Source organism: Pezoporus occidentalis, unplaced genomic scaffold, assembly GCF_034315485.1.
Source record: "Pezoporus occidentalis ecotype Australia unplaced genomic scaffold, CSIRO_AGI_Poc_V1 ctg5, whole genome shotgun sequence".
NCBI classification, from domain to species: domain Eukaryota; kingdom Metazoa; phylum Chordata; class Aves; order Psittaciformes; family Psittacidae; genus Pezoporus; species Pezoporus occidentalis.
The window spans coordinates 12865989-12892834 of NW_026915835.1; the positions used below are offsets into that span (position 1 = coordinate 12865989).

Consider the following 26846-nt stretch of genomic DNA (forward strand, 5'->3'; position numbering starts at 1 on the left):
TTAAGTGGTCCATCTATGAATGGCTGAAGTGTTTGCTGGAGAAAGAAATAACACCACTTTGTGCATATTGCTTTTTCCTCCACATCATTTCAGTTCTATTAACGGTGTATTAAGAATCACATTTTCCTGTTCATGCGATGTTTTGTTTGTTTGTATGCATAAAAAATAGTAGTAAATCCTTCTAAGGTGTGTAATATGTCTCATTCCTACTGAAGTAAGGGAAGAATTTGTAGTGTTTACCATACTCTAATAGAGAAGTCCAAAATCCTTAATTAAGGAGAAAGCCATGCCGAGACAGGTGCACAAAATTCAAAATAGTTAATCATTTTCAAGACCTTAAAAAAGGAGGTCTCCCTATTAAATCTTTACACTGCAAGACAGAAGTCTCTGAAAGGATGTCATCAATCGCTGCGCAGGAACTTCCATAATTGCTCCATTTGTCAATGAAGATGGCTCACTCAGATGAAAATGAGAGCTCCTGTATTTTCCCTTACAGTCCTCGTTTTCAGGGGTCCCATATTTAGATATAGTAGCTAGGCTGTCTAAACATTAGTTCCTTTTTTTCTTTCTTTCCCTCTCTCTCAGAAATACAGCAGAGTATCAGTTCCTGGATTCAGAAGATGATAGTCTTCCTCAAGTCAATACAAGCAATGTGACACACTGCATGACTGACATACCACTGACCTGGCTGGAGCTGGCCATCTGAGCACCACTGCGTCCCAACTGAGGTGCAACTCTGCATAAGGATTCCCTGTTTCCTTCTCTGAATCCCTTACTGTGAGGATAGAGGAGAGATCTCTACTTAAAGCTGGAAAAAGAAGTACATCAATGAGGAAATCATAATTTGAATGAGTACGCTAAACAGCAATATAGTACTACAGCCAGTTCTCATGCACAGGACATACTCCAAATTTCTTCAAGGCTTTTCTCAGACACTCTCTAGGGTCTGCTGTAGAATGATATAACAGTCAGTGCCAGGTCGTTTGTACCTCCTCAGCTTCTAGGACTGGTCAAGCACCATCTTTTGGTACAGGATGTTTCATGTTCTCTTCTAGGATCTCACCTGGAACTACCTTTGGTCTCCACCCAGTCTCCATCTAAATAAGCAACAGATGTGGGGTTTTACCACCTGAAATTCTGACAGATACAGCAGATAGCTCCGATGCCTTCAGAAAAGCCAAGTGACTTCATCGAAGTTGGAAATGCCACTGTTATTTGTACCTCTTCAGTCTTTTAACACAAAACTGGCCTTATTCTAAGTAGTGACATGAACTGCCAGCTAAAAGCCACTGTAGCTTGGAACAAGTGTCCAAGAATTTCCAGGAATGAAAACAAGTGATATGGCTCTACCATGGGCAGAAACACAGACTGCATTCACCAGTCCAATGCAAACTGAACAGGTAACAGTTTAGAGACTAGCATTATGCACAGCAGTCAACGCAGAGTAACACTTCTGACAAACTTCCTTCCTTCCCTCTCCCCCTTTCGTTTAGTGAAACCAATGAAAACTTTAAGATGATGAAGATTTCTTCAGAAACTTGGCAAAAGAAATTATTTGGAAGTCTCCAAAGAGATTAGGAGGATAGATGTTTAGTCATTTTCATCTCACTACTAAAAGAGAAACGACAGAACTGAAGACAGGTCACAGATGCTCCACTCTGTATGCCTTTCACATAAGGATATCAGGCATTACCGGACATACGCAAACCCTTAGTGATTTCTACTATTCAAAATCCCATCTTACGTGTTATACAGTATATGTACATACCCAAGAACAACATTATTACATTTCGTTTTATGGCAGAACATTGATTTTTTACTTTAGGGTGTAGATAAGATGCTAAGGATGAGATACTAAGGGTGAGATTGAGCTTCACATTAGACGCCTATATTTAATTATGTCACTGTAGTCAATGGAGATCATGCCCATGAAGTTTACAGAGCTACACAGTATACCTAAAACAGTTAAGTACTGGGTGATTAGTCAAATAGCTCTCCGCACTCTGTCGACTTCTCTATTTCCACTGACAGCAAAGAAAGCACACATCACTCTCATACTGACATCCATAATAAGTGTCTATAAAATGCAGCTGAGACCCAAGCTTAGTAAACTTACTTTGGAGAGTAATAATAAACAAAAATAAGATTTTATCATAACTAAACTACTGTCAATGGTGTAACAGAAACAGGTTAATCTAGCTTTACAACATCATACTAATTATTGCATATGCAGTATTTTACAGAAATAATGAAACTTAATGAGATTTCAATGACATTCTTATATGTAGTGGGAAATTAAAGAGACAGAAGCATTTCAACTCAACTCAGTTATCAAAGCTCTGATAATAACTTTATGCAAAAGCCTTTACATATAAAATTATACAGTACAACAGTATTGTTACTGTATCTATATCCAGATGGATATGGAAAATTAAGTGCAGAACAAGAGCTTATCAACTTCATTTGCAATATATTTGAGTTTTCATGTTTGCTACTACATAAAACCAGAAATTCAGCCACTTTTTATGCAGCAGTACATCAATAAACAATCACATCTTTAATTACCAGCTCACCTGGAATTAACATCACCGTGTCCAAGTTGCCCATGCTGCCCATATCCAAATGTGTAAACATCACCATTCTCCATCAAAACCACTGAAAAACAAACAAGAAAAATATTTTTGACATGCACGTGTTAATATGTATTGCACCAGTGCTGGTTAGCCTTTCTGAGCAGCACAGTTAATGTTCCCTACTGAAACACTAAGGGATCTATACCAGATACCACAATCCTTCACAGCTGGCACCTCTATGAAGGGCTAGAACTGTGTCATGCAGATGTTTCCAAATGACTTAAAGATTACTTAAAAGCTGTGATACAACTCAATATATGACACTCATAGTCCTCTTCAATGTTGAAGGACAGTGTAGCAGCCTATAAAATGATACTGCAACCTTTCCAAACTTTATCATTCCTGTGTACATCCTTATTGAAAATTAAACAGAAAGCACTGAAAACACATGTGAAAACACATATGAAAATTTGAAAAAAAAAAACAACAAACAAACCTATTCTATAATTAACATTTTATTTTTTTTTTTACCTGAATGATGAAATCCACAACTGACTTGCACAGCTCGCAGTTCACAGTCAAATCGGACAGCCCCTGGTGGATAGGTTGTGATTTTGCTGGCATCTTTCTCACCTCTCTCTCCACTTCCGTCTATAAACAAAACTTAGTTATATCCGGTGTTATAACTAAAAGAGTTATATTAGAAGAATAAATAGAACAATGTAACTCCCCACCCTGCCGTTTGGAAGGCATGAGAAAGAGCTTGCAGAGGATTAAAAGACACAGCTCAAAACATGGTATCAAATTAGATGCAAAAGACGACAGAACCTCAACTTCTAAACCACCTACTACAAAGTCACACAGTGGAAAATATCACCTCTAAAACAGAAATTTCTGAAGAGCAGGCAAAAATGACCAGCAAAACAGGAAATTCAAACAACTTCAGAAGTTTTGCTTAATGACTACCACTTCGATAAGCAGACAGAAAGCCCTGTAATTAAACTCGATAGACACAGCTGGTTGTTTTTTTTTTAATTACTTCTTGTTAAGCATTTCACTTGACTCCAACTTGGCCACATAGCGCTCGTTTTTTGTAACTAACAATGCAGCTCATTTCTAACAATGTCAACATGCTCACTACTAGCATGCCTGTTTCCTATCAAAGATGCATTTTTAGACATCGTCTCTGTGACTTCTTTTAAGTGCATTATTAGTTCTTACAGTCAAACTGCTCTTACATCAGATTTAAGCACCAAAGTGACAAAGAATTGCGTCATTTATAAACTTACTTAAAACCACTATCTTCTCCAGAAATCAGAATATTTAAGTCATATAACAATTACACCGTTATTAAACTATATGATCACAGGGTCACAAAGAAAGGTGGTTTCCCAATAGTAGCTGGAAACCAACATGACAGAGAAACAGACAACATGCTCATCCCAATTAAAACACTTATACCTGTGTAGAGAGTGGGCAATGAAAGCTCTAAAGAAAGTGCATTTTTACAATGAAAAAAATCTCATGTATGACTTTAGTCACACCATCTCTAGTCTAGAGAAATGAGAGGAAAAACAAAACAAAACTGCTTTCAAGGAACAAAGAAAGAGCTTCTTCAGTCTCAACAGCGAGTAAAGTCATAAACTATAAATCAGAGTTCTGCTGGGAAAAAGAAAAAAAACAAAAAACCACACACACACACACAAAAAAACCACAACAACAAAAAAAGGAAAACATTTTGCTAGTGTTCCCGAGTTGCAGTAAGGGGTGATGGTATTTCGCTTCTCACTGACCATCTCTGAAGAACAGAGAAAGTGCTTCTGAAGGTATTAAATACATTTCTTCACCCCAAAGACGAAAAGTTTTAATGCAATATGATCATACACACACACACACACACACACAAAAAATATAATTCTTACAATAACTGTCCCTTTAGACCACATAATTTGCCAACAAATCTGTTTAGTTCAGCAGCAATTACCTAAGTAAGGCATATCAGCCAAGTTACTAGTTAACACCTGTGATGTTAATATGCTGATTATGTATGCTTGTGAGGTCTGACATACTCTCACATTCAAGTCTCAAATTCCAAAAAAGTGCCTGTCTAACATGTCTCCTTATTAATGGCAGTGTGTAAAAACCTAGCAAAAAAAAACAGTAGCTCTGAAACATTTTTGTGCAACTTCAGTCTTCTCAAGCAAAGAGCACAAGCCTTAAGTCATATGCCTTTAGTTAAATTTTGAACTTTTTTTTGGAACACTTTGCATATAGAACAAGACTATTGGACTATGTAAATGCCAATATGGAACATACTGACATACTCCAGTATCATTTATTTCTATTAAGTCTTAGGCACATGTTTTCATTGTCAGCTGTCTTTCTCCAATGAGTGATTCAAACAACACTTCAGATTCAGTATTTCACAGTTTAAAAGTAAATTCCAAATAAATTTTACTAAACATGTAATAAGTTTGTATTAGCATTTGAAAAAATGGTTCACTTCTGGCTTGTTCCATCAGCGCAGGTTCAGTTTCATGTAGCCTTTAACCTTTTGAGGGTTCTGGGTTTCATATTATTTAGAACATTGTTTTCCCAAATACAGGAAAAAGGTGGTATTTGCTTGCAGAATCTTAACAGATTCAAGGAGCTTACTTTGGTTTTACTTGCTATTCAGTTCATTTCTACAGCTGAGAAAATTATAGACTTCCATTAATCTTTTTTTACTCAGATTGCCAGTGATGAAGTCCATGGGGACTGGAGACACATACTGGGAATTCACTAGCTCACTGAAGAGTAAGGATGAAGCACAAGGTCATTTTCTTCTTAGTACTCAAAGCACTCCATGAATACCAAGAAGGTGGTATCTACTCCTTTCTATCTATACCTATAATGAAGGCACAGATATAGATCAGAAAGATTATACTTATGCTTAATATGTATTTTTAATAACAAGGATTTTGATACACAGAACCTGTAAGTGTGAAATGAGAAGATGACAATAGCAAGCTTTCCATAAAATGGGTATTTTGATGAAGTTGAAGGAGTTTTCAACTGAGCAATTCAACAGAAGAATTCCACTAATGAAAATCATGTAAATTTGACAGTATGTACAAATACATATAAAATACACTCTTAAAATTAGGCCACAATTGTTAGCCCTGAAGGAGCTGTTCACATTCAAGTTTACAGATCATTACAGAGAAGTTCTGCAGCTTTAGAGAAGCAGGAACGGGTACCACCAAGTTTAGTACTGGCCTCATCAATACTACCAGTCAAATTTTCTTTGCCCAAAGATCTTGAAGGTCTGGTTGGTGTGAAGAGTTACAAGACTACTTTAGCAGAAACATCTGAAGTAAGAATGCTGGTATGGAAAGCATCATATTCAAAAGTAAAACAAAAGAACATGCTGATTTCAACATCATAGTGTGCTTTTACTGTAGTCAACATCCCCATTTCAGATTGCTTGATAACTGCTTTTGCATTCTGTGTATAGCAGAAGAGGCATGCCTTTTAAGATGAGGTATACCACTTATCTGTTTCACAATTCCCACCTTTCCCATCATTTTGATAACATCCCACTTCACCAGTTTCCCCTTTTTCCCTTGGAAGCTCTTCCAGACGTTAAGGGGCATTTCTAGTGGAATTTATGGTTATCCTTTGAGTAGGAGTTTTCTGAGGCAGAGAAGGATGTCAAAGTTTACTTGTAAGGATGCTACAATCTTCCTTACGTGTTTAGCATGAGACACAAAGAACTAAAATAAATGTTTCTTCGCATATCACTTTCCTCAACAAAAAATAAATGCTCAGTTCTTAAGAGCATATCTGACAAAATTTTTCAGCACAATACAGATCTTCACATTGTTCTTGTAACTCCAAGAAACAACATAAACCTCAGATTGACACTAATGAATATACCTCTTGTAAGGAGAGTTGAGCTGAAAGCTGGAAAACTGCTAACACATACCAAAAAACTACAGATATACACAGAATGAGTATACTCCTTTATGCATTTGCCTATAAACTCAAGGGCTTGCAAGCAGTAAAACCAGCAGTAGTATCCAGCTCAAGAATACTGGTCATCGGCAAACTGGCACTCAAATGACAGCATTTAGGTTCTGTATGTTCTGTCTTTCAGCATCCACTCTGTCCCAGGGAGATTGTAATAGGATATTCTATTTAATCCATCAAGATTGAAACCTCAGATAGTAAGTTTTCCAAACAGATTGAACATATGTTATGCAAATAGAAAGGACCAGATTCTGCTTTCATTTCTGTAAACTTAAGATGATTTCATGATCCAGTATGTTCATAACTAGGTCGACCTATCACCCACACACTGAAATCAGATCCCCAAAAGCTTCAACCTGTCACACAATGTGTTTGCATACATGCCAAATACTACCACTAACTTCTGCTATTTCAACTGAAATGGCATTCCAACAATTCTTTTCATATTTAGCTGTTCTTCAGAAAATAGTTGAAACTTCAAGGCCCTCGCCATTTTAGGAGCTTTCTGCTTACTGCAGTCAGGTCAGTATTTTATGTATTTATCCTTTATATATACATGTATACAGACACGGCTATATACAGATATACACAAACTACAAACAGATTTAATACAGCTCAACTTCAATAAATTCAGCTGATTTTTTTTTTAAAGTGTACTATGTCTTCCTAAGTTGGGGGTGGGGAGGAATCACATCTGAACAAATTACACCTTTAGAAATTTAAGGTACAATGAAGTGGCTTTCCAGACACACAAAACCATCAGAAATATCAAAGACACCTCCTTACATACATTCTGCAAAAGAACATTTAAATCAAGAATATTGCAACATAAAATCTGTACTTTGATTTGTATTTTCCCCATTCAAAGCTGGTGAAAAAAAAGTTGCTATTTACATTAGTTTAAATATTTAATTTCTAAAAGAGGCTGGTTAAAAGATAACAGCAATGAAAAATTGTGTGCTAGAATTAACAAGTCTGGAATTGATACGTTAAAGCAATCACCCCAGATACACAACACAAAGGTTCAAAAAAACAATGTAAAAGTAATGCAGCAGTCCAAGTCACTGGAAGCTGTTTAAGTTTTGTACAGTGAAATTAAAGAACCTTAGGAATGAGGCAACATTAGAAATGAGGAAAGACACACAGAGAGACAATGCATATTTAGGGAAAAAAAAAGGAAAAGAAAAGAAAAAAAAAGATAATGCAGACTATCAAACATTTACACCTTTAAGAAAAGGTCAACATTGAAATGCATTTCTTTCTCCTCAGGTAACAAGATACTAACAAGAGGAAAGGCAGAACCCATTTTGTGCAGTTCCTTGAGAAGACAGATTCAGCGCACAGAAGAAGTGACTGGGAAGATGGGCTTGTTTCCACCCTAGCCAATAAGGAAGACCAAATACCTTTGTGCTTGTCCCGTTTATGCTTTAGCTGTGCTGGATGGGGTCTGATTCTGGCTAGAGCCTGTTCTCGATGGTTCATAAAAATAGGACCAGGAAATACAAGGGGGCCTGAGGAGAAACATTTTGCACATGCATAGGAAAGCTCACAAAATGGAAACAGTGTGTTAAACAAAAATCAAATAAAAAGCAATGAAACAAATGAATAGTAACTGTATAATAATCTTGTTTTCCTAAATTTGAAAGACTAAGTAAACAAAATTTGCCATTTCTTGGTAATAAAACCAAACTATTATGCAAAGAAATAATAAATATCCCATAGTGACAGCTCTACTTGAACTTATAAGTATGGAACTGTACTCCAAGCAATGAAAAACTGTACTCCAGAACCTTGCCTTTTACTCCAGTGTAAGTATTGCACAAATTTGACAGGAAATACCCATTACTGTCTTTAACAGTTAAAAAAATTACCATGCCTTACATCCTACAACATTACATTCAAAATACTGATTTGGAACAGTCTCATCATATCAATGGAAAATTTAAAAACCATAACTATTTGGTTTTAATTACTACAGTTAAAATGCAGAGTTATCACTTTTATAAAGAAAATAGCTACCCAAAGGCACCTGTTTCATGAAGAAAATTACTCAAATCATAATTATTGAAATCATTACTTTTTCCTTATTTATTACCTGTAAATTTTGAAGTCTATTTATTTTAAAATATTACCCATCTATGTGAAGATCGTCAAGAGAAGATTTGTATTTGAGGAAAGCAATTGTGTATGTATTAAAATTTTTTTCTAGACTACTTTTTAAAATCTAGACCCAAGCAGCGCTGTATGAAGTTTAATTGAGGCTGATTATATGTAGATCATAAACCAGCAATTTCTTCCTTAAACCTGTGTTTTTCATCTATTTTAAATGCTAAGCATGCCACCAAGAATTTCTCTGGAGGCATCGTCTTCTTCCAGAAGTCTCACACTCAATAGAAACCATGAATCAGGACCAGCTAAGTCTGCCAAGTGCCACTCTTACTATTCCACAGGCCCTCAGACGTTACATGGATGTCCAGTCCCTCTCCCCCGCCTCTGTCCAAATCCCAGAAAAAACACAAACAAACCCAACAAAAAGAAACCAAATCACCCAAAACACCCCAAATCAATATTTGTGTTATGTTAGAAACAGCTTATGCAAAACTTTGAAAACAAGTATTCCGCCTCATTCCTCCAAACCATTGACAGTCTATTTCCATAACTGAACTTTATTAACAAATTACCATAGGCTAACTTCACACAAATGCCCACTGCCTCAGGTTTCCTGCTGTGAGCTTTAGACCTTCAGCTCCTTCACTAATAGTAAACAGCATGGAAAGAAATCTAAGTGGAAGTTAGGCCAAATTTACCTAGTTGTAAAACCTTCTGATGAAGAAACTTGTTTTCACACACAGTTCCCAAATTTGAGCATTAACTTAAACACGATTTCTTTTGTTGTTTTTTTTTTTTTTAAATCCACTACTGTCCTGAAGTTTTGAGAGTCATACATCTGTTATATCCATATATATGTATCTATGTGCACATGTATTAGCTAACATAATGCCCCCAAACCTCATTAATCGTGTACATTTCACACACAGATTTTTTTTGGTTTTGGTTCTACTATATTTATCTGGAATGTCTTTACCCTAGAGTAGGTCCCCTTGTTAATTAAGAACTGTTTCTGATGGTAAAGGGTCATAGTTTGCTTTGGTTTTACCTTCAGTAACCACAAACTGAAGTACAACAACATAATTTCACAGAACCATACCTGCTGGCCATTAAGGACAAAAACCTATAGCTTTCTCTTGAAAGCATTCTTAAAAAAAAGTCATGTACAGGTTTGATACTGCTTCAAGTAAAAAGTACGGTGTTTTTTGACTGGCTTTGGTTTGTCTGAAGTACTCTGAAACAAATATAACCTCCGGATCCTAAAAGCATCCAAATAAACATTTAACTAAAACTACAGAAAGAAGCTGTACTAACATTTAATGAAAAAAAACCCTATTTTAATACATAGTTCTGCTGTATATTTAGGTGTATGTTCAGCAACAGATCGAAAATAGTGTTACTGACAAATTGATTCCAAGCTTATAGTGGCTTGGGCAGATGTAAAACAGATTTATATGATACTCAGCCTACATTACTGAATTAAGTGAATTGGGTACATGTCAGAAAAATAAAAAACCTGCCCAAATACAGACAGGCTTAGATTAAATAGTCTCAAAACACAGTACCTTTGATTGAAATTAACAGATCTCCCATGGGTTCTTTCGCTGTTCCGAGTAAGACTGATGGAAAATTATTTTCCCTTTCTGTAAAGGCATCAAAAGCTAAACCTTGGTTTTCTGGTTCATTACATATCAAATCTGTAATCTCGATGATTACCTAAAGGTTTTTACATCATACACTAAGAAAAAGAAGTAGTGAAATGTCGGTGAAGCACCAAGCCATTTATTATCACCATCTTAAGAGCTATTTCTTTGCCTATTAGTATCTTTTGCTTATTAGCTAATTTTTTTTTTAAATATATTTTCCCACTATCCAGCCTTCTGAAAAAGTTATCTTTTAAATGGTATGCTGAAATTTTTGACTACTACTAAATTCTATTACTTCAAATGTCAGTCTGAAAAAGTCACAGGAACAGCTTTCAAAATTAGCTCACTCAGTAAATGGTCAAGTTCGGTTTATTTCATTAATTGTACATGTAGCCCAGGGATTTCCATAATCCACTAAAGAATAATTTAATGGACTAAAGACTAAAAAAATAGGTGTATCTTAGAAAGGAAAAACAACGTATGTTAGAATGTTCTGAACATTCTGAGGAAACTTAAAGGGAAAAAAGAGGCTTATAAAACGTTCTGAGCATTCTAACATACAAAACTTCCTCATTAGCACTGAATAAGGTGCAATTGCTCCCACACTCAGCTCCCACTACTCATATCAAGCCCTAAACCAGCTTGAGAAACAATAAACATTTCTTCATATGGTACATCAGCTCCTTCACTTCTCACCAGAACAGAGGCAGCAGAAAACTGAGAAGCATACATCAATAATTATGTTGAGCTAGTATGAATAAGCATAGAAGTTGTGATGAATATAGCTGGCTTTATTTCTCAAAAGGTCATACATTAGACTCAAAAATGTGGCACTGGTTTTGAGCCCTCCTCACTGCCCATCACAGCCATTAAGCTAGAAGCAGCTGAGTGAAGCAGCTCTATTACTCTGGCAGAAAAGAAGCAAAACACCTGAAGACACTGCATATACTTGTTGCACCAAAACCAGCAAAGAAATATAAATAATATTAAGAAACTCCTGGGTTTTTTTAAATTATAATTTTATTGTCCCGAACTGAAACACTTTTAGCTGCTGTTAATTTTAACAAATCTAATTTGTCACAAATAATTTTTTTACAGAGTGAAGCAACACGAATAAATGATTCTAAACATAAAAATTATTTACTGCTTACAATTCTATCATAGCAAGTGATATCATAATCTGCTGTGACTCATTTCAGGTGACCAGTTAACAGAGTTTGTGGGTCAGGGTAAAAAGGAGAATAGCTATGGGGGACATTACTGTGGGGATCTGCTACAGACCGCCTGATCAAGAGGGCTCTGTGGATGAAGCACTCTATAGACATATAGAAACAGCCTCACACTCACAGGCCCTTGTTCCTCATGGGGGACTTCAACCACCCTGGTATCTGTTGGAGTGACGGTACGGCCCAGCACAAGCAATCCAGGAGGTTCCTCGATGGTGTGGAAGACAGCTTCCTTCTGCAAGTAATAGAGAAGCCAACAAGGAGAGGTGCCATGCTTGACCTCGTGCTCACCAACAGGGAAGGGCTCGTTGGAAATGTGACGCTCCAGGGCAGCCTTGGATGCAGCGATCATGAGATGCTCGAATTTGAGATCCTCAGGACAGTGAGAAGAGCGTGCAGCAAGCTCACTGCCCTGGACTTCAAAAGAGCAGACTTTGGCCTCCTCAGGAACCTGCTTTGGAAGGTTCCATGGGATACAGCCCTAGAGGGCAGGGGGGCCCAAGACTGCTGACTGATATTCAAGGATCACCTGCTGCAAGCTCAGGAGTGTTGCACCCAGCTAGAAGGAAGTGCAGTAGGAGGGCCAGGAGACCTCCTTGGATGGATAAGGAGTGGCTGAGAAAACTCAAGAGGGGAAAAAAAGAGGCTTATAAAAGAATGGAAGAAAGGACAGGCAGCCTGGGAAGAATACAGAGATGTTGTCCGGGAAAGCTAGGAACAGGTTAGGAAAGCTAAGGCCCAGTAAGAATTAAATTTGGCTAGGGATATGAAAGATAACAGGAAGGGAATCTATAGGTACATAGCGAATAAAAAACAGACTATGGACAATGTAGGCCATTTCCAGAAGCTATCAGGAGAACTGGCTACACAGGATTTGGAGAAGGCTGAGGTTCTTAACGAATTTTTTGCCTTGGTCTTCACTGGCAAAGGCTCTGACCACACCATCGAAGTCATGGAAGGCAGATGCAGGGACTGAGAATGAAGACCTTGGGCCCACTGTAGGAGAGGAACTGGTTCGAGACCATCTTAAAAATCTGAACGTGCACAAGTCCGTGGGTCCTGATGAGATCCATCTGCGGGTCCTGAAGGAGCTGGCGAATGAAGTTGCGAAGCCGCTGGCCATCATATTTGAGAAATCATGGCAGTCAGGTGAAGTTCCTGATGACTGGGAAAAGGGAAATATAACCCCCATTTTCAAGAAGGGGAAAATGGATGACCCGGGAAATTACAGACCAGTCAGTCTCACCTCTGTGCCTGGCAAAATCTTGGAGCAGATTCTCCTGGAAGGCACGCTAAGGCACATGAAAATCAACAAGGTGCTTGGTGACAGCCAGCATGGCTTCACTAAGGGGAAATCCTCCCTGACCAATCTGGTGGCCTTCTATGATGGGGCTACAGGGGTAGAGCAGCTGATGTCATCTACCTGGACTTGTGCAAAGCGTTCGACACTGTCCCACACAACCTCTTTGTCTCTAAATTGGAGAGACAACAATTTGATGAATGGACCACTCGGTGGATAAAGAACTGGCTGGATGGCCGCACACAAAGAGTTGTGGTCAACAGCTCAATGTCTGGCTGGAGGCCAGTAACAAGTGGTGTCCCTCAGGGATCGGTGTTGGGACTGGTCTTGTTCAACATCTTTGTCGGTGACATGGACAGTGGGATTGAGTGCACCCTCAGCAAGTTTGCCGATGACACCAAGCTGTGTGGTTTGGTTGATACGCTGGAGGGAAGGAATGCCATCCAGAGGGACCTTGACACGCTTGTGAGGTGGGCTGATGCCAGCCTTATTAAGTTTAACCATTCCAAGTGTAAGGTCCTACACCTGGGTTGGAGCAATCCCAAGCACAGCTACAGGTTGGACAAAGAAGAGATTCAAGAGCAGCCCTGCAGAGAAGGACTTGGGGGTATTGGTCGATGAGAAAATGAACATGATCCAGCTTCAGTGTGTGCTTACAGCCCAGAAAGCAACTGTATCCTGTGCTTCACCAAAAGGAGTGTGACCAGCAGGTCGAAGGAGGTGATCCTGCCCCTCTACTCTGCTCTTGTGAGACCTCACTTGAAGTACTGTGGGCAGTTCTGGTGTCCTCAACATGAAAAGGACATGGAACTGTTGGAACAAGTCCAGAGGAGGGCCACGAGGATGATCAGGGGACTGGAGCACCTCCCATATGAAGACAGGCTGAGGAAGTTGGGGCTGTTCAGCCCAGAGAAGAGAAGGCTGCGTGGAGAGTTCACAGCAGCCTTCCAGTACATGAAGGGGGCCTATAAGGATGCTGGGGAGGGACTCTTCATTAGAGACTGTAGTGACAGGACAAGGGGTAACAGGTTCAAACTTAAACAGGGGAAGTTTAGATTGGATATAAGGAAGAAGTTCTTTACTGTGAGGGTGGTGAGGCACTGGAATGGGTTGCCCAGGGAAGCTGTGAATGCTCCATCCCTGCTGGTGTTGAAGGCTGAGCTGGTCAGAGCCTTGGGTGACATGGTTTAGTGTGAGGTGTCCCTACCCATGGCAGGGGGGTTGGAACTAGATGTTCTTAAGGTCCTTTCCTACCCTAACTATTCTGTGATTCTATGGTCTCAATTAAAAGAAAGAAAAAGGGAAAAAGAAAAAATCTTTAGCATTAGCACCTAAAATTTCTGAAGATACTTATTACTCAAGGCGGTACTGCTGAACAGCCTAGATACATACAGATCCCTTACAACAGCAGCAGGCTACTGTGACTTGTAACATGCTTGAGAGATGATTTAACTGCTCTTCATTGAAAATACGGTAACATTTAAGTCGGTCACCGATATTGTTGCTATTCATGAAAGCTACTCTGCTCCCCCCCCCCCCAAGTCATACTTTATATTTGCAGAAAAATGAAAATAAAAATGAAAATAAAAATGATCATACTCATCTTCCATATGAGAGACCACAACTGACCTCGTGAAAGAGTTATACAACTGCCATACCTGTAGTCATAACCATCACATTCTCCCTTAATTCAAGTGGATCACTGGAACATATTTATAAATCAGAGGTCACTGTAACAGGACTAAAACACACAAATAATTAGACCACTTAAAAGCCTGCAGTGTGGAAACCAGGATACTTCCAGAAGTTGTGCTCTTATGCCTCTGTCCTAAACTATACTCAATTTCAACACATTCGGTGGCAAAAGGAATGAGAGGTTTCTTTATTTATTTTTGTTTGTTTGCTTGCTTGGTTTTAGAAATAAAATATTTATTTATTTAAAAAGCTTTCATAGTCCTCTTGTTCACATAACATTCAAGATCTGCTGAAAATATTTGTGTTAAATAAAGGTCACCAATTGTAGCTAAAGAATGATCAGCAACATTCAGTGATGGATCCTACTCCTGACTATCAAAAACTACACAGTTTGTTTCTCAGTGATCAAGTGTAAAAGAACAAGCCACACATGAACACGCTATAACCCAGACATCATAACCCTGACAAACAAAACACTGTGTACCCTCAAAATGCTAATCTGGCCTTGAACTGTGTAAGCAATGTTTGCAGAGAAGTGAAAGGCTGAAACACTTCTTTGGATTTCTAAACAGCTATTTCATTCTGTTAAGTTACCTATGCACAAATACTAGTTTTTAGGGAAAGCGAAGTTATACTAATGCTAAAAAGAATATGCAGATTGCCTTTTTTTTTTTTTCTTTTTTCAGGGTGCAAAACCTTTTTTGCATAGCAAAATGAAAACCTAGTAATTATTTAAATGTTCTTGGTCTCTCTCAGGAAGAGAGCAGCACTGTAAAAGTCCTCAAGAATGGTGTTATCTTTACAGCCACTCATGGAAAACTGCAGCACTTGGATGGAGAAGCAACAGAAGTCCATTTTTTCACCTGATTATGTAAATCAAGATAAATTATCAAATCAAATTTTCACACCTGATTATGTAAATCAAGATCTCTAAGTGTTTGTGAAAAACTATCCCCAGCTTTATCACTTAAGTCATTCTGAAGCAAAACAGAAGAATAATCTCCACCCCTTCCCCCTAAACATACCCCACTACCTCCAGTAGCCATATAGGTATGACATTTCAATGTTCTTTTGCTACAGAATGGATGTGTGCAACAAGCTCGCTAGCAATATCTGTTTAGCTATAGTCCCTACATACCTATCAAGCCAACAATAACAACACATTCCTGATATTGATTCCCTGAGACTCTGTTAGAAAAAAAACTTTGTGTGTGTGTGTGTGTGTGTGTGTACATGTGAGGGGCTTGGTGGAGGGAGAGGAGTTATTTGCTTCCAAAAGACAGATGGTACACAAAATAGGTAAGTTGCTCTGGTTTTACTTCTAACCACAGAAATGGAAGCAAAATGAGATGTTTCTCTGCTGCTTTTTTTTTTCCCCAACTGAAATTTGCCTCTTAGCTCTACCATCATTACCTTCTTGTGGTGAACAGCAGCAGCTTCAGTAATGTCCAGACATTCAGTGAGGATTTAAGAAAAAAAATGACTGCTAGCTGTACCTAATATTTGCCAGCAGTATGCAATGCAGCTCCAACATGACCCAGACAAAGGAAGAAAAGGCGGCTTCCTCTCTTCACCTCACAGCTAAAATTAACCACAAAGATTGAAGGAAAAAAGCCCTCCAAACATCCTTTTCCATATGCACAGGACACAATAATCTTTATCTCTCCTGTTGCTCCTTGTTTGTGACAAGACCAGTAACTTCTTACATGCAAGTGAAATAAAGTCAGTTTGCCTCACAAGGTTCACTGCCATCCTGTATAGGAGCCAGGTTTGATTACAATGTGCATTTTGTATCTATGTAATTCCTGAAAGAAGAATCAAAATGGTATTTTACTAACACAGCAGGAACTCGAAAAGCATAACATTCCAATAAAGTTGCTCCTCTTCTCAACACACACCAATCTTACCAACCACATCCTCATGCTTCACTAAAATACTATGATTTGTATCAGTCTAAATCACTCAACTTTATTTACTAGACTAAGACACCGAGGTATTTTAAAGAGAGTGCTGAAAACCTGTTAAGGAATGTAACAGCAACGTATTTCTTGTGGAAAATCAACAACAATTCCCGAGGCAGATAATACACAAGGTAAAAAAATGTTGAAACTGTGCAGTGTTTTCTTGTTTGGTTTTAACTCAGTGTGTCTTTTTTTTATGCTATTCAAAGAGCGAAAAGTTCATTTCATAAAACAAGAAATTCTGCTTACTATTATACAACAGAAATTCAATAATTTAGAACAGTAATCAAATAATGTGTATTATAGGTAACTAGCACTGGACAGGCTTGCAGTCATTTAAATTCTTTGCATAAAAAGGCATATAAACACTTCAGTTGAAAATATGCTTTAGCATTTACATTTTAGAAGACTATTACTCAGCTGGGAAACAAAAAAAAAATTACTATATGAAACTGATACAAAAATGCTATTCTTTACCATTAAAATTCTGATTCTTATGAGTAGACAAGCAAATTTTTCACAATTTTCCAAAAGCATGCTAAATAAACTAGCTATTTAGATTTCGATTTCTGGTTGGTTACTGTATTGGCTCACCAGAGCAAAACTAATCAACTGCCATTCTTATAAGTTTGCTTGAACTATTCAAACCTCTCATCAGTAAGAAAGCCACTTACCTCTTCCTTCTTCCAACCTATGTCTCCTATTTACACGTTGCCGCTTTTCTTCTTGCCGTAACTGAAGGTGCTCTTCAATATTAACTCCAGGAACAGGGACAGCTACGTAGATTAACAAAATAAAATATGTAAACCTATTTCTAACAACTGTTATGACAGTAATAAACCCTAGAAGAAGTGAGAGTAAATGAAAACCAAAGCCTACTTATTTCCTACTCTTCACATGGCACTGACAGTATTTAGAAATAAAGAAAGGAGTTGAGTAAATCTGAAAAAGAGTTTTAGGCCTCATCTCTGAATTGCCTGGTTTTCATGAACCTGCCCCAATTCCAACAACAATTAACAGTACTTAGTATTTTTTTCTATTAGTTATATATTTATATTTAGTTATGAGCTGTCACAGTTGTCTAAATTTTCAAAAAAAAGTTTCAGAAAGGAGAATTATTAAAACAAACATAAACTTTGTTATATTTTAAAAACATTTTAAATAGATCAGGTATTTTTTGGTTTTAGAATGCTATACAACTATATGCTTTGTGCTTACTAAAAAGTATGCAACTACTTCAATGCACATGTAAGTCGGTCTATAATCAGACAAACTAGCCAGCTAATAGGAATTTGAAGCAAACTGAGAAATCACATTTTTAAAACAGAAAACATGATTTGAATGAACACAACAATAAAGCTACTAGTAAAAGAAAAACCTTTTTTCCAACGTTTTTTCAGCAAGTTGCAACTTCCTAAAAAAATATACCTTGTTCCAATATCAAACAAAAACTCTATCTGGAAGCACTGCTTTTTTTCTCCAAACGTGGTCAATGCCCTCACCTCAAACTATGCCCAGCCCAACACAGGATCAGAGCTGTTGTCAATCCCATTAAGAGAGGAGTTAGCAAAGCAGGGGTTACCAAAACCACAAAACTCCTCTCTGGTCATGCATGAGAATAGAGCTGTGAAGCAGAGCTGGTATTGCCACAATCACCGTCAGGATAAATCTACTTCTATGATAGTCATACACAACCAAATTATATTTAGAAATACTTGTATGGAAGTATCAGGACTGCACGCTGAGGTTATTTGGGGTCCTGAGTGTTAACTTACCAAGAGAAACACTTCCATTTTCCATTTAACTTTGGCTTTATTTCTGAGGGAAAAAACCCATGAAAAATCCCATACTAAGTATTAGAATCTAATTTTCTGTTCCCTCACAACACCCATGATAAATTTGTGGTATAAACACTTTAAGCCACATATCTGACTGTTTTATAGTCCTTTTCTATACCAGATACTATATCCATACATCCATGCAGGATTAAGGGCTCTATGTAAATCTAAACATTACCAAAAAAAAAGAAAAAGAAGGAGGAAAGTCTGATCTCCAATTGCCCAGTACCAAAAATACAGTATTAAAAATGCTGTGATGATAGATCTTACATGGAAAGATACCAAACTGTAGTTTCCAATAATCATACCAAGTGGTATCTTTTCCTCTAAGATGGGTATTTTGGGGGAAATAAGCTGGGGTGGGAGGTGTTTTGGGTTCTTTTTTTTAAAGCAATTTTCACATTCCTGGCAGTTTTTTCACTCTGAAAATTTCTAAGACTAAAAAAGAAAGCATCTGCAAGAAACAATATTCCTAATCTTTTATGTGACTTCAAAAAAAACCCTGATAAAAGGATTATAGTAAAATTTTCAGGCTACCAAAGCAGGACAAGAACAACTTCACAGTATCAGCATTAGTATCATAATCACACAGGTCAAAATGGCACACGTCTACAAGGAAGGGCAAATTTAAAATATTTCACTTACCAGTATAATGCCACTTTGCTATATCACCAATAAACAAATCTCTTTGGTAAGAAATATTTCACCCATTTCAACAATTTTATACTAACACTGTCCTGTAATTCTAAAATTTCAGTAATTTTACTGGAAAAAAAGAACTGGATTATTTAAGATAGCTTTATCATACAAAAGAATCAAAATACTAACTGAAGAGAACAAGCCTATTTCTAAACTAATGCGTTATTCCAAATCATGTTTCAGAAGTCAGCAGTGGGATTGAGTCTATTAAAGAGTATAAACATATGTAAGGAGGGGGGGAGGGAAGTGTAGTAAGAAAGAAAATTAAAAGTAATCTTGCTAATTTTGTATCACTTACCCAGCAAGAGATCTAAAGGTATCATCTCTTTCACAGCATCAAGGATTCCTCGTTGCCTTGCTTCCTGGCCATCCAGTTCCCTAGCACACGCCTTGCAGCAGCCACATACAGCACAGCCCGACTCACCTGAGCCACAGCCACAGATTCTGCAGCAAAGAGAGTTGCTTCATAACTATCTTTTATTTTCATGCATTACTGATGCCTTGGTAACTAAAACATACATTATTAGTTTGTTCTACTGTGGATATGTCATTTTCCCAAGATAAACAGAAAGCATAGCAGTTTAAAATCTAGTTGCTGTTGGATGGTGCCAGGGCACACACACTGACTATACATATCTGAACTGACTTCTCAGCATTATCTTTTCTCCATTCAATTAAACATAAACCACATGAAAACATAAGAAAAAAATGAGTCTATGCAATGCTGAAGAAATAGTAATGGCAATATGTAAAGCAGTGGCCCTTTATGCAGCTCAACCCTGAGGTGACAGATAAAAGCAACCAGAAAAGCAAGATAAAAAAGCTTCCATCATAGGATTAAGAAGGTTATACCAAAGCCAGCAGCTCTGTCACGAGAAAGATTATACTGGTGCTCATATTCAATAACTCCTAATAAAGACCTATAGGCTAAAGAAATGTAAAGAAATGTGTTTAAAACTAAATCACCTACAACCATCAAGATATTTAGAAAAATTTTAGCCTACTTCTGATTTTAAAAGCGCAGTTTCTTTTTATATATGATTTCACCTCAGACTGAAGCTTAAGAATACATCAACTCAGTTTACAATCCACATACTATAGCAAGTGTATTTCCATATGTTTCCTTACCCTCCAGGGACTCTGTCAGGACGCCCACTACTAACACAGCTAGCTCCATAGCCTGTGCAATCTCCACATACAGTGCACACCATACACTGCTCCAGCTTCCATTTATGCATGCCCGGAGGACACATCATGGACTTCTCATCTTTTTCATCCAGCTCCTCTTCTAGATCTTCATCCATTGCTGTTGCCATGTTCTCAACTCCAAAACCTAATTAAGATATTGAAACAAGAAACAGCTGGTTTTGTGTGGCCAACATTAGCTACTGAGGAAGCTATGACAAACACTAACAGACCAGGTTTTAAAAGAAATGGCAAAGCATGCCTGATTTGCACCCTCTGCCAGCACAATGACACTTTTGAAACCTCTCTGAGCATGGGCATGGTATATAGCCAGGTTTTACAACTAAGAGGGAAATGAAGCATTTATATTAGGTATGCAAGTAACAGGTCATTTACTTGTCATATATAAAATACTCCAATCAGGCAAAGGTGAATCAGTATGATTTTTTATACCTATACTTAGGAGTAATGGGAAGGTTCAGTCGTGTAGAGAAACATGCAGATTTGCATTTATGCCTGTTTAGGCAAAAAAAGCCTCAAGACTAAATGTTGTTTGCAGGTAGAAAATTTTTTCTTACTAGGAAAACAGCACATAGCTAGACAAGAAGTGATGAGTTTTGGTTTCTTTTTTCTTTTTTTTTTAACATAAAAGCTTTTTCACACACTAAAGAAGAGTAACTGAACTTTGTTTTTTTAAATGTAACTAAGTTTATTAGCATGTACAGAACACTAAATAGCCAGCAGTTGAAGTGAAAGCATCCATACCTGTTGTTTTTTTTTTTTAAGCATGCAAGCTTGCTGCATATACTTAAGCTTTAGTATTGGAATTATAATAAAATGCTTAGCTATGGTTTCACTTGTAACCTTTTCCAGCAAACAGAAGTGAAAATCTAGGTCTCTTACCTTTTCCTCCCTGGCTCATGGAGCCTGTATCTCGTCCACACTGCCCTTTATTATTTACACCAAATGTCCAAACTTCACCGTTCTTCATTAACACACAGGTGTGAGCTTTGCCCATGGCTACTTGAGTCACAAAATGGCCTTTCAAATCTGTTACTAAACCTGTAAGACATTGAACAGTTGAGTGATAAACTGCATTTTCTACATAAGAAACAAACTTCACTGACTATAACAAAATTGCTGGTGGATGCTATAAATTTTTAGATCAATGTGAACGAAGAAAACCAGCAAATACAAAAAAACAAGTGCTAGAATAAAAAGTAAAAGGAGAATTAGGCCTGGACCATTTGTCCTGCAAAGGAAGGAAAGCCAAAGCAAACACTGCTGCAAATCACTTGTTCTGAAAAAACAATTCTTAACTTGTCATAATGCCATTGAAATTTATTTCTTTAATATTTCATTTAAATTGAAATGTACTGGATCACCTATGAAGTCAAAACAGTCTGTTTTGTGAGCAATGTATAAGACTTGGTTTCCTACAGCCTTTATTCATAACATCTCATTCCTGTGACATTTCCCTGTGTGGCCTTTTAGTGTCAGATTAATACAACAAATTATCTTTTTTTATCTTTTCTTCTTAGTGGAAGCATTCATTCAGGTATTTGTCACCAGCGCTGTTATATATTTTAACAGAATCTAATGAAACTCTTTCTATCCTTCTGTCACACTTGGCTGAATCAGCAGAAATGAGAAAATTCTATTAGGAGAGCAAGAAACACACAAAATTCCACAGGCTAAAACATTCCAGACTTAATTATTGTAGTCAAGAAATCACTTAAAAAACAAGTATTAACTTACTTGTGCTATCAGAGTAAATGGCATCTTTTCCAAACATGTAGAGTTCTCCATCTTTTGAAATTACAGAACTGCTGCCATTATTGCACGCTGTAGATATGACAATCTTTCCTTCCATTTTAATAATTTTTTTAGGCTTGTATGGTTTTGACTGCCGTCTGCTTTTAGCTTTAAATAAATAGATAAATTACAAGTCATTCTACAAAGAAAAAAACAAACAAAATAACAAACCCAAAACAAAAAAATCCCAAACTTTCAAAACCACAGTAACTTTTTTTCTTTTTTCTGATGTTTTTAATTAGGGGTTAGTTTTTGGATTGCCACTGACCAAAAAGAAAAAAAAAAACACCAAATTCCATCTATATGATCTCCTGGTCTAATTTTTATTGAATTATACTGGTTTCTCCCAAAAAATTTTATGGCAAATGAAGTCATCATTAGATAGGTAACTTTCAGGAATGACTCTTGAAGGTTATCTTTTTATATACATGTACACACACACACACATATACTGAACTAACTTTGGGAACTTCACAAAGCAGAGCATATTAAAAAAATCCTCACTGCCAACTGAGGAGAATATATATGGCAATATATGTACAATAAATCCACAAAGAAATGTGGCACAAGTTCTTTTTTTTTTTTAAGAACATACTAAATCCTCTATTTATTAAAACCCTGATTCAAAAACTTTCAGTCACAACATATTCCCACAAGAGAAAAAAAAAGGAGGAAAAAGTACTAAATCCCCCCCAACTCACCCCAATATTATTGTTTGCAATCTGGCCTCAAATGAAACAGTGACAACATAGCTGAAGACTGGATAAAACCACTCACTGCTGCGATTACTGTCTGCTAATTTTCATGCAAGTGAGAGAACTGCCAACTACTTTCACTTGATGACAAGTACCAACTTTCTACACAGAACGCACACACACCCTGTCTCCCAACACAAATTTAAAAGAAATTGGGGAAAAAAAAAATAAAACTTGTGCATTGTCACTTCTTAATTTGGCTCAGAGTGGATAAGAGAATTGGGTAAGTCAGAAGAGAGCTGTGCTTTCAAAAGAACTCAGACCTTGATCAGTTTCTCAGATGGACTTTTCAGTAAGAAGATCTAGTAAAGTACTAAATCTTCTCACCTAAATTTTGTTAGTTCAAACAAAAGCAGTGATAGCAATTTACTTCAAAGTGTTAAACTTCTGTTTCATCTGAAGTTGTAGCTTAATTAAATACGCAACAAAAATAATCAGTCCAATTGTGTTTTGGCTAACTTCCCAATAATGCCTCAAAGAAATCAGGAAATTTGTGCCTGTAAGTATATTTTCTGCAATCTTTTTCTTTCAATCTCTTAAATTGCGTTTACATCTACTGGAGAAAGTAGCATGATTTTGTCCCACATAGTTTTAAGTAGATTTGCATTTAAGAAGACTCAACAAAGTTACTATAGCACATACCAAGTTTGTTATCCAAATACTTTTACACACGTGTGTAAAAGTACTACTAGTACTACTATTAACTTCCTTCCCCCTGAATACATTCAAGAATCCACTCCATACGTATCACTGTACTTTAGTCACATTACATTGGAAACCCTGCACATTCCTGCGGAATACATTAATGTAGTTAATCAAATTAATTGTCTTCTCTAATGTCTGAAAAGTTCTGCTTGAAGACAGAAGACCATGCTTCTACAATTTCTAATCAATGTACTTCTCCATTATGGAGAGGCACTAACTGGCAAAACACCCATTTCCAAAGTTCTCTAAAAGAACTGTGAAGAGGCAAAAGTCTGGCTCTTCAGTACTTCAAAGTCCCAGGCAGACAGCATGGCCTCTTGACCACACGACTGCCTTTTCTCAGGAGAACTCTAAAATAGCATTCCCATCACACAATCCAAACTGTAGTAAAAGCAAGATCAGCAACTCTTGCTGGGCAACGTGGTGGCACTGGTAGTCAGGACCTGGAGCTCACATAAAATTCAAACCCAGTGGCATGCTTACCTGTTCTTGGAAAACGTTAAACCCTTTATTTTCCAAATTAAAAGTTGGTTAATAGGCTTTTATCAACCATTAGTCAAGCAAGCATAATACGTACTTGATTCACCATCCTCTCCTTTACTAGCAGAACCTGTGAAGAATATGCTCCCATCTTCAGCAACAAGTAAGGCATGTGAGCCATCATGTCCAACAGAGAACTGAATAATCTTTGGAGATTTTGTGATTGGGAGCTCCACCCATTTTCCTGCTGAAGGACCACCTTGTTTGATACCAAGGCTTTGATATTTACCAGTATAATAAATCTAGAAGAAAACAGTTTATCATTTTCAGTTACACCACAGTACTTAAAACTTGTATAATTTTTCAAGTTGCACTGTTTTTAAATCTTCTCATTTCAGTACCTCTACCCTAAACCCGTGCATTTCACCTTAATGGGGGAAACATTCTGATTAGATTCTGCTTGTTTTAAAAAATGCTTTCTACTGTGCCACAGTTAGTTTTCATATATAATTGTCTGGCTAGACAAATTAAACCCAAAAGAAAAAACTGCTCAGAAGAAACTACGTAGAGAAAACTAAGCATTTAGAAGACATCAGAAAAATGTCTGGTTTGCGGAAAACCAAAATGGTACTATAATAATAAAAAAAAAAAAAATTAAATACCAAATTGCTACAACTTTGAATATGCTTCAACACATTCTTAAAACTTATTTTCAGTAAATTCACAGTGGCCACAGAGTACATAACACAGAATAAAATATTCCACATCAACAAACAAAACTACAAATATGGACTAAAAAGTTTCCTCTACAACCATGCTTCTCAATAGTTCTATAAAATGGGTGTGTTAACCTATGTGGGCACTTAAAGCCATTTTCATTGTTTTATAAAGTGTATTTCATACCTAGACACAGAACTTTAGATATCAAAACTAGGAATTTGCTTATTTTATATTGAAGAGGCATTTGTGCCATTAAATGCCATTTCATGCCATTAAATTTTATTAAGAAAAATGGTAACGTTTATTACGAACATTTTCAGCACTTGCACTGTTTTGAAAGCAGCAGAGCAAGGCCTTTATTCCAATAAAAACGCCACAATTATGAACACAGGAAAACAAAGAACTCTGATTATACAAGCTAAATAACATTAGTTTCCCAAACCAAAACAGAAACACAGTAAATCATGTAAAAAGTCATAGTGACAGAAAGCAAAATTATTTTTACATTTCAATGAATATTCAAATGCCTCTGAAATACAGTCTCCACTGAGCAGAACCAACATATGAAACCGTTCCAAAGAGGTTTAAAGGAATGAATTGAAAAACTTTGCATAGGGAAATTCAGTAATTCTCTGAGGTATCAGAAAAATCAGGCTGGGATTGAAACAAGTTACAGGGATTAGACTTATGCAAAGTAATGAGGTAAAAAATTCCCAAATGTACATCATTTGTAGACAAAAGGTAATTCTGCCCTTCAAATCTAAAACAAAGCCTCATACTGTCTCTAAGTGAGATCGGCTACAGCAACTCCTATAAACCCAAGCCACAGATTTCTCAATGTTTCCAACACCATCTGTTTATGCTTTCAAATAACCATTTGTCTTTTTCCCTTTAACATGGGCTCCAAAAATGTTTTTAAATACAGTCATATAAATTCATTCTAACATACTAAAAAGGCAAGAAAGGAATTGGGGAAAATAAATTAAAAAGCATTTAGAAATACATTGATGCAATTTGTTCTTTACTACGGAACATTTTCAGTACCTTTCCACTAGCAGTTTTCATTAGAGCAAACTCTCTTCCAGCACCAAGGACAGCTGATTCCTCATCAAACCCTGTACCTGCGCAAGTAAGATTGCGTTAACTGAACAGTTTAGACAGGCACTTTCACAGACCAGTTTACAGACCTAAATCTGGCAGGGAGAACATCTCATAATGAAGGTTCTAAGAAAGTCACAAGTGAAACAAAGTTTTGCTGCCACAAGGTGGTTTACCAGGATAGACCTGACAGAGCTGTTCAAAGAGGAAAAGCATTAGCATAAGAGAAACTAGTCAGACAAAAGCTCCATGTAGCCAAAGATGCATTTGTTCTGATAGTGCCAAGAACAGACAGCTAACAGATAAAAAAAAAAAGCAAACAAAAAAACCCAAAGCAAAAACCAACTGATATTTTTCCAAATTACCTTCACAGACACCAAGAATTTTGCAACTGAAATTCTGATGCAAAGAATTTATTTCCACATATTTAGTATTTTTCAGTGCATTTCTTTTCCATTAATACAGCCAGCAGTACTTTGAACTTTTGTTAATTTTGACACACAGCAAAGAGCTCTGTAGCTTAAATACATGTAATAGGAGTGCTACTATGAAGTCCACGCTTCAAATAATATTGTATTTATTCCAGAACTAGAAGAAAACACTGTAAAACCATGGACAGTGCTATAGACAAAAAGGTGGTTCAGACTGGGCATATAGATTACCATGAGTCAAGTAAGTGCTTTCAAAACCCTCGTACTTCTCCGTGTTTATAACTGAGCTACACCTTCTTGCACATAATAAACCCAAACGAAGGCAAGGACAGTGTTTCAGTTTTATTATTTGAATTACTGGGCTTTTTATTAACCTTCAAAGAAGCGGACTTACTGATAATGTGCAGGTCTTTCTCCAGATCAAATAAGGAGATGCCACATGCATGTAAGCATTTTCTAGCAAGCTTAAGCTGCAGTTCTTGTTGCAGTACTGGCTCAGTACTTGTTGCAAATATTCGCACTACAAAGCCATCCTGCAATAAATAAATAAATATATTTTTTTTAAATCTACTTTATGCTGTGGAATAAATGTATTAATT

At 36.9% G+C, this 26846-nt stretch overlaps 1 protein-coding gene across 12 annotated transcripts in view; it reads right to left on the minus strand.

Moving 5' to 3' along the window:
- The window catches only part of MYCBP2 (MYC binding protein 2), a 182715-nt gene that overhangs the window by 106154 nt on the left and 49715 nt on the right, over positions 1–26846 (minus strand). For 10 of the 12 annotated variants that reach the window (XM_062636928.1, XM_062636931.1, XM_062636924.1 and 7 more), the window contains exons 10-20: positions 26642–26780; positions 25763–25839; positions 24096–24300; positions 22002–22166; positions 21147–21305; positions 20187–20391; positions 19357–19502; positions 17196–17297; positions 7988–8095; positions 3105–3224; positions 2574–2655 (exon numbers count right to left, since the gene is read on the minus strand). In XM_062636928.1, coding sequence (XP_062492912.1) covers positions 2574–2655; positions 3105–3224; positions 7988–8095; positions 17196–17297; positions 19357–19502; positions 20187–20391; positions 21147–21305; positions 22002–22166; positions 24096–24300; positions 25763–25839; positions 26642–26780 — 1508 coding nt within the window. The remainder of the gene's footprint in view (positions 1–2573; positions 2656–3104; positions 3225–7987; positions 8096–17195; positions 17298–19356; positions 19503–20186; positions 20392–21146; positions 21306–22001; positions 22167–24095; positions 24301–25762; positions 25840–26641; positions 26781–26846) is intronic. The other 2 variants (XM_062636926.1, XM_062636933.1) reach the window with 2 other exon arrangements.